This window comes from Ovis canadensis, chromosome X (genome assembly GCF_042477335.2).
Source record: "Ovis canadensis isolate MfBH-ARS-UI-01 breed Bighorn chromosome X, ARS-UI_OviCan_v2, whole genome shotgun sequence".
Lineage (NCBI taxonomy): Eukaryota > Metazoa > Chordata > Mammalia > Artiodactyla > Bovidae > Ovis > Ovis canadensis.
The window spans coordinates 30,673,216-30,681,837 of NC_091727.1; the positions used below are offsets into that span (position 1 = coordinate 30,673,216).

Genomic DNA, 8,622 nt, shown 5'->3' on the forward strand with positions numbered 1-8,622 from the left:
GGAAAAGAAAGGCATCTATTCTTCCTCTGTGGGATTGTGTGGGGAAAAGCTGAGCAGGAAAACAGGAGCCTTGTGGGTTCCTAGGGCAGTGTCTGAGGCGGCCTTTGATTAAGCCAATGCAGAATCTCCCTGTTTTAAGGTGCTCATGTCACCTCATTCTCCATCCTCCAGGTGCCCCAACCTCCTGTCTATTGGCCCAGACTCCTGCCTGCGGTCCCTGACCACAGCCATCATGCCTCGTGGGCAGAAGAGTAAGCACCGTGCTCGTGAGAAACGTCGCCAGGCCCGAGCTGAGACCCAGGGTCTTCCTGATCAGGCTACCACATCTGGGGGAGAAGAGACCACCTCCTCCTCCCCTCCTGATTCAGAGAGCGGTCCCTCAAGCTCATCTGCTGCTGGCATCTCCAAGGGGCCTCAGGGAGCCCAAGGCACCACCAGTGCTGCTGCAGGTGCTGTACGCAAAAGATCTGGTGTCAGGCGTGCAGCACGCTCGAGATCTGGTGTAGGTGCCGAGGGCCAAGTTCAGGAAGGGGAAAATTCCTCCCAGGCCTCAGCTGCTGCTGGGAGCTCTCATATAGATCTTCTGACCTGGAAGGCAGAGGTGTTGGTACAGTACATGCTGTGTAAGTATAAGATGAGGGCGCTCATTAAGAGGTCTGAAATGCTGAAGGCAGTCACTAGAAGGTACAGGGAGCAATTCCCTGAGATCCTTAGCCGGGCCTCTGAGCGCATGGAGCTGGTGTTTGGCCTGGTGCTGAAGGAAGTCAGGCCCAACAGTCACTGCTATACCCTGGTGAGCAACCTAGATCTCAGCGACAGTGAGTCTATGAGAGGTGACTGGGGGCTGCCGAAGAATGGTCTTCTGATGCCTCTGCTGGGTGTCATCTACCTGAATGGCAACCATGCCCCTGAGGAGAAGATCTGGAAGTTCCTGAATATGCTGGGCATCTATGATGGAAGAAGTCACTTCATCTTTGGAGAGCCCAGGAAGCTCATCACAGAAGATCTGGTGCGAGAAGGGTATCTGGAGTACCGCCAGGTGCCCGGCAGTGATCCCCCTCGCTATGAGTTCCTGTGGGGTCCTAAATTGCTGACAGAAACCAGCAAGATGAAGGTCTTGCAGTTTTTGGCCAAGGTCAAGGATTCGGGTCATACTGCCTTCCTGTCACAATATGAAGATGCTTGGAGAGAGGAGGTAGAGAGCACCGGAGACAGAGGTGCGGCCAGGGCTGGCCCTTCTGCCTCACTCAGGCCTGGCACTGCTGCCTCAGCCGCTGCTGGCCCTTCTGCTTCAGCCTGGCCTGGCACTGCTGCCTCAGCCACTGCTGGCCCTTCTGCTTCGACCAAGCCTAGCATTGCTGCCTCAGCCACTGCTGGCCCTTCCACTTCGACCAAGCCTGGCAGTGCCGCCTCAGCCGCTGCTGGCCCTTCTGCTTCAACCAAGCCTGGCACTGCTGCCTCAGCCACTGCTCGCCCTTCTGCTTCAGCCCGGCCTGGCACTGCACCCTCAGCCGCTGCTGGCCCTTCTGCTTCGGCCACTGCGCGCCCCCGGGCCAAGTCCAGCCGCTCATCTCGCCCTTAGTTAGGTCTGAAGCCCATTGTTCACTTTGTCGGTGGAGAAGCCTGTCAATCTGTGTTCCTGCTATGCATTAATAACTTGTATACTTTATTTCCCCCAATTTTCAGTTCTTAAAATTTTTCAACAGAAAGGCCATTTAGATTCATGATGTAAGTATGTGAATAACATGGGTCACACACAGTTTGCTGTTTGTCAAATTTAGGAGCAAAAATTTTGTTTTCTCAAATAAATATTGGAAATCCTCACATCACCTTTGTGATCCAGGGTGAGAACAACATCACTTAAGGATAAGAGTGTCCTTAGAAATGCAAAAAACACCACACTAATAGAGGCTCAGAACATTAATACATTGTTAGGGAGATAGCTGAAATTTCTACAGTTTTTGGCTTGCTTTACTCTCTGGTTAATCTCCCTCTTTGTAAATGTAAAAGAGACATACTTGCCTCTGCTTATGCTTTATGGTTTTCAAGAATGTTTGAGAATATAAATTACAGCAAATGATTTATTCGTGGCTCTTCTTTTACACAACCATTGAGAATTTGCTCTTCAGAAGTCTTCATGCTTGTACTGGTGATGTTTAGTCAAAAGAAGTCCTAGCCTCTGTGCATTCATGATAGTTTCTCAGAGATGCTGTCATTCTATGGAAGAGGCTGAGATAGTCTCTACTTCACGAAGAACAAGAAAGAAGCAGGGTAAAGAGGGGTCGGAGAGAACATATTACTTTGGTTTCATTGCTTAGCTGAATTTTGGCTGATTTGGGAGGTTGGGTCTTTTCTTTTCCCACTTGGAACTCTTCATAGTTTCTGACATCTGATAGATTGAAAAAAAAATCCAGCTGATGTAACATCTGAGGTCAAGATAATCATAGTAATAACTGCTGTTGCTCCTAATGTCTCAATAGAGACAGGCGCCGTGACAGAAGCTTTCCATAAATACCTATATTCCACCAATCTGACAAGAAAGGGCTTATCAAACTTACTTCACAATGGAGAGCCCAAGGCTCATAGAGTTTGGTTTTGTGCTGAAATAGGTAAGGCTGGTAAATGACAGCAGGCAATAGACTCCTGCTCTGAACTACTTTGGCACTCATACTGTTGTTCTCCCCCCCAACGTGAGACATGCCCTGGTCTTTTTTTTTTTTTTTAAACAAGTACTTTTAGCATTTGACATTTCTTTGTTTATTTTTATTTATTTATTTATTTATCTGTGCTGGATCTTAGTTGCTGCACGTGTGGTCTAGTTCCCTGACCAGGGATCAAACCTGGGCCCCCTGCATTGGGAGCCTGGAGTCCTAGCCATTGGACCACCAGGAAAGTCCCCACCCTGTATCTTTTATTTCAGTGCTTTTCTCAGGACTCCATAATTTGTCCCAGGTGATAGAAAAGATTGCCCTTGTGCTCAAGCTACTGGATCAAAATGTGTAGCCAGAGCAGTAAGAATGCCAGGTATCCCTAACCAAAGATATGTATCCCTTACTCACTACTCATAGATAAGTGAAAGAAACAATATTCAGGGACTGTATAAGCGTGTCCATTAGCCATGTTAGATAACCTCTGAAGACCAAGGAGTCTCCATGTCATCCTTACAGTCTCTTCCCTGTAGAAAGTAAACCTATCAGAACAGAAAGGATATGAGAATCTTCACGTGGCTGAGGAGATAGATTGATCTACTTTTTTCTATCTAAAGGACTACCACCTGTCCTGGGACTCCTGCCTTGGACTATAGCTTCTCCATCTCCCATCACTCCTGGGACAGGGACCCATTCTCTGTAGCACTGCAGAGCAAACATAGCTGAAGAGTTTGTAGAGACGTGGAATTTCCCCAAAGGCCTTTAATCCAAGACACAGAAAGCAAGACCCCCATGTAGGAGGGTTGAGGAGAGCAAGACGCAAGAATATGGGGGATGGTGGTGACTGGGACAAGACTCCCTTCTGATCTCAGACACAAAGGAATTCAGAACTGTTAGGCTTAGCCTATTAGCATAGCCTCAGTTATTCTTCAGGCTTCTCGGAGACCTAAGAAACTTGGTCTCGGCGCAGAGTTCTAAGGTTGGTAGGGAGAATCAATCTCTCAGAAATGATGGTGATTAACCTGAATGAGCGTGATGGAAAGACCCATCCAGAAAAGTAGGATCCTTAAGACGTGTCCTCATGGGCAAGCCCATGAAGTCCAGAACTATCTGGGTTGCTGTGCTTAACACTTTCAACTCAGGTCCTGGAAAGGTGGGGACATTGGGAATCTGCAGAGAATAGAGCCCCAAGAAGGGTGCAGAGTCAAAGTGAGGACCCAGGGTGTGGACACGAAGCCCCTCAATCCACAGCCGACAGGGCTGCACTTAGTCCCTCCTCTCCAGCTAGCCCTGGGAGGCATAGTTAAGTACTGCCCAAGTCAAGGGCCACCTGACTTCTGCCTGGAGGTTGTCAAGGAGATGACCTTGGTTTATAGGCTGGCTCTTCATCAGAGAGTGGAAATCCCAGGCATGACATTTGTACAGTCCTGTATGAAGTGTGTGGCAGCCAACTACCCCATTACAGATAAATTCTCAGAAAGTCCTGCAAATGTGATGGGCCCTGGGAGGGAGCAGGCAGGGCTTTCAGACTAGGTTTATCCCTTATTTTCTGAAGGCGAATGGCTTCAGGGCTTTAAAGTCCTTGGGCTAATTAGGGATCCTGTATCAGCTGAGGAAGGGTACCCAGTTCCTAACAGGAGTCAACTGATGATACAGACTGACAGCGAAGGATCCCTCCCAGAAAGAAGGGGGCTACAGATGGCACTGTCCCTGTTGTTGGGCCTGAGACTGTGCCACTTAGGCCGGGTGACGTGGTGAGCCCTCCTCACTTCCTCCCAGAGGATCACATGGAGGTAAGGAACCTCATCCTGATCAAAGGGAGCAGCCGAAGCTCAGCAGAAGGATGATTTCCACATTGTGCCAGAAGTCAAAGTAAGGACTCTGAAGACTTGAAAAGACCACCTGCCTCAAAACAGTGGGGGCAGAACGTCGTCTTTCCACTACTGTTAGCCTCAGAAGACCATGGCCTGTGGTGGCCCTATGAGGCAAACTCCTCTTCTTCCTCAGGGATCAGGGAATTAGTGGCCTGGGTGGAGAAGCTTTAAGGCAAGTCAGGGAATGTTTCCAGTTGGGGAATATTTCCAAGACGGTGAGGACAGCAAAGAACGTGGGAACACATATACCAGGATGGCCACACAGTATGTTCCCTACTCTCAGCCCAGAAGGCCTCAGGCAGATTTACCAGGCCAAGGGGCCCTTCAGCTCTGACCGAGGAGTAGCAGGAAAGTTAGGGTTTTAGTCTGATGGTGGTGTTCCCATGTCAACAGAAGGGGGAGTCTTGGGCTTGGCTGAGAGTCAATTTTGGACCCTGGTTTGGGACCTTGAGAGGAACCGTCTGTCATTCTCAAGGATGTTGCCATAGTGTTCATTCTTGTGAGACTATGGGTAGGGGTGGCTAGATAAGGCTGCCTTATTTCCTCTTCCAGGCTCACAGGGAGGTATCGGTCTTACTATGAGGAGATAGGCCTCAGGTCAAGAAGGAGGGGATTCCCCAGGCCCCACCAGAAGTCAAATTGTGAAGCCCGAGCAGAGACTGTGGGTCTACTCATCCCTGAATAGAGGGGACAAAGGAGAGTCATGCCCTACCCTTTGATGTCACTTCTAGAAAGCTCAGGGGAAGACTGTCAGGCAGGGCTCTCCCTCACTTCTTTATACCAGGCCGCCGCCGCCTTCTTGAATTGCTAAGTCACATCTGACTCTTTTGTGACTTCATGGACTGTAGCCCGCCAGGCTCCTTTGTCCATAGGATATGGCAAGGAAGAGTTCTAGGGTGGGTTGCCATTTCCTCCTCCGGGGGATCTTCCTGACCCAGAGACTGAGTCTGCATCTCCTGCAGCTCCTGTATCACGGGTGGATCCTTTACTGCTGAGCCACCAGGGAAACCCCATATTAGGCCTAAGGGAGATGAGATCTTCCCAGGAATGGGTGCCACCAGTCATGAGAAGGGAGGGTCATGGTGCCTGCCAGGCTCTGTGGCAGATGCTCTACAGTTACCACCACATGCCAGCAGTCCTTCCAGACAGGGCTTGTCAAACTCCCTTCACAGTTAAAGAACCCAAGGCACTCTCAGAGAGTTTACCGATATGACAAACTTTTCCATGGCTGTTTAAGTGACAGGGATGGTCATAGGCCCTTGATCTGAGTTAGTCCAAAGCTCACCCTCTCACTCCTGCAAGCCTGATCTGACCTTGTGCCCTTACTTCCCTTTTTATTCTCATTACTGTGAAATGTATGAAGCATTAAGAAGAGGGACTCTCAGGTCAAACTATTATATTGTAATCCATAGCCAGAGCAATAATAATAATAACGCCAAAATAAATATGACATATGAAGAGAGGAAAAAAGAGAGAGTATTGCTGGCAATAGGATCATCTGCCCACACATATGAGGGTTCAAACATCTTAAAAGCTCTGACATTTTCAGTTTCAGATAAGCTTATAAAATCAGGAAGGGACTCAAAAACCTCATCTCACAGCCATTCCTTTGTATAAAAGAAATCTATTAGATCTAAAATATAAAGGTTATTGATTAGAACAGAGGTTGCCTGAGAAGTCTGGCTGAAGGAGAGAAGGGACAGGTTACCACGTTTTGTTTCTCTCACAGGTCTCTACCTGGGCCCCCTTACTTATGCCATGGATTTCCTATCTCTTATCACTCCTAGGACAGGGATTCCTTCTCTGAAAGGTCTGCAGGAGAGAAAGTACTCAGAGCCTTCCAGGGATGTGGCATTTCCCAAGAAGGCTTTAATCAAAGGGGCAAGGGCCTTTAGGAAGACACCCATGCAACTGGACTGAGGAATGCAACAGCCCAGAATATGAGGTGTAAGAAAGCTTCAGGCAGAGCTCTCAAGCTGAGCATCTCTTTTCTCTGTTGTCTCAGTACAGTCGTCAGGGACTTGAGACCTTTGGTCTAAGGAGGGCAATCTCAGGTCAGAGTAGCAACTGTCAAACCTATATGTGAGGCCCCTTAAAAAGAAGTGAAAGAGATAGCCACCCACAACCACTGGGGTTCTGTAGCGTCCACTTCGTGCTGTCAGCCCTGGGAGGTCCTGAATTCCATCATAGGATGAGGTAGAGGGAGGCCTCGAGAGCTGAAAGAGACAGAGCGCTACTGCCATGGGCTGGGCATGTTCCAGAACCAAGTCTGCCTGCTCCTCCCACATAGTGACATCCAGGGCAGATCCTTCATCTTGAGGTTGAAAAGAGAAGTAAGTTTTCCAAGTAATTGAGTGCCAAGGTGGATCTGAAGGGAGCACATTTTATGTCTTTTTTTGTTCTTGCTTGACCTGGGTAACTGGGAGATGCATCTTTTTCTGTTTAGGGGTTTCTTTCTGGCACTATTGGAATAGGCTTCTTGTAATTGAAGGTTTATTTGACTTCCATTTTTGTGTTTATGAACAAAGTATATCCCATTTATTGCTGTATTTCAGTATAAGCACAAAGGTGTTTATATTGAATCAGAAATTCTTGAATCTCCTTTTGTGGTTCAGAACAAGATGACATAACAAGGGAATTGGGAGATTCTTGCCAATGATAATGGACAGTGAGTGAAATTGTTCATATCAGGAAATTAAAAAAAAAAAAGTCTTGTCTGTGTGGCATCTGGAATAGAGCGGAACAGGAATTCCTAGCCCCTGTTTCCCCTCCGCAGCCCAGATTTTAACAGTATATAAGTAGCAAAATAACCTTTATAGAAGGTCCAGAATCCAATTAAGAAATTCAAGTACCACAGGGAAGCATAAAACTTAGATCAGCTGCACTTGTATTGGTAAGAACAACACACACACACAGACATGGATCATGAATAGCACTATCCAACTATGATGAACAGTTTCTATACTAAACTGTTATCTCAAAAACTGTGATCACCAGTGGTTCACAGCTATTTCTTACTCCGTTAGGTACGATACTGTAAACTTTGAGTAACACAATGGGACTCATGTGAAGTGCCGCTAGTGGTGCTGGAAGTGCTCTCAAGAAGCAGAGAGAAGTCATGACATTATACAAAAAGGTTGGATTGCTCGTTGTATACTGGTTTGGATCTGCAGTCATGGTTGCCACCATTTCAAGATGAATGAATCCAGCATTAGGACTACTGTAAGAAAAAGAAAATGAAATTTATGAAGCCATCACTGTAGCTACACCAGCAGGTGTGAAAATCTTGTGCTTTTAGTGAAATATGTTTTTATCTTGTATTGAAGATACAGCTTGTATGTGGGTACAGGATTACTATAAGCAAGGCATATCTATAGGCTCTAACATGATTGAAGAAAAAGCAAAGGCATTATAACAACCTAAAGCCAAATTGGGTGAGGGATCTAAAGCTGGAAAAGTTAATGCCAGCTAAGAATGATCTGATAATTTCAGAAAGAGGTTTGACTTCAAAATATCTAAATGATAGGGGAAGCAGCTTTTGCAAACAAGAGGCAACAGGTTGTTTCCCATGTGTCATTAAGAAAATCACTGGGTATTAATTTTGTATCCTGCAACTTTACCAATTCTTTGATGAGCTCTAGTAGTTTTCTTGCAGCAACCTTAGGCTTTTGTATGTCTAGTATCATGTCATCTGCAATCGGTGCAGGTTCACTTGTTTTCCAACTTGCATTCCTTTTCTTTCTTCTCTTCTCTGATTATCACGGCTAGGACTTCTGAAATCTTGTTGAGTAAAAGTGGAGAAAATGGGCATCTTTGAACTTTTCATATTAAGTGAAGTCAGACAAAGACAAATGTCACATCACTCAGATGTGGAAATATAATTTTAAAAAATGATAGAAATAAACTTATTTACAAAATAGAAAAAGAGTGTACAGATATCAAAAATGAACCTATGCTTCAGTTCAGTTCAGTTCATTTCATTCGCTCAGTCGTGTCTGACTCTTTGTGACCCCATGAATCACAGCACGCCAGGCCTCCCTGTTCATCACCAACTCCCGGAGTTCACTCAGACTCACGTCCATCGAGTCCGTGATGCAATC

At 46.6% G+C, this 8,622-nt stretch overlaps 1 protein-coding gene across 1 annotated transcript; it reads left to right on the forward strand.

Moving 5' to 3' along the window:
* Positions 1–232: 232 nt before the first annotated feature.
* On the forward strand, positions 233–1,582 carry LOC138929888 (melanoma-associated antigen B2-like). Its single transcript, XM_070289580.1, has 2 exons — positions 233–1,360; positions 1,445–1,582. The coding sequence occupies exons 1-2, from the start codon at positions 233–235 to the stop codon at positions 1,580–1,582; spliced, it is 1,266 nt and encodes a 421-aa protein (XP_070145681.1).
* The last annotated feature ends 7,040 nt before the right edge of the window (positions 1,583–8,622 follow it).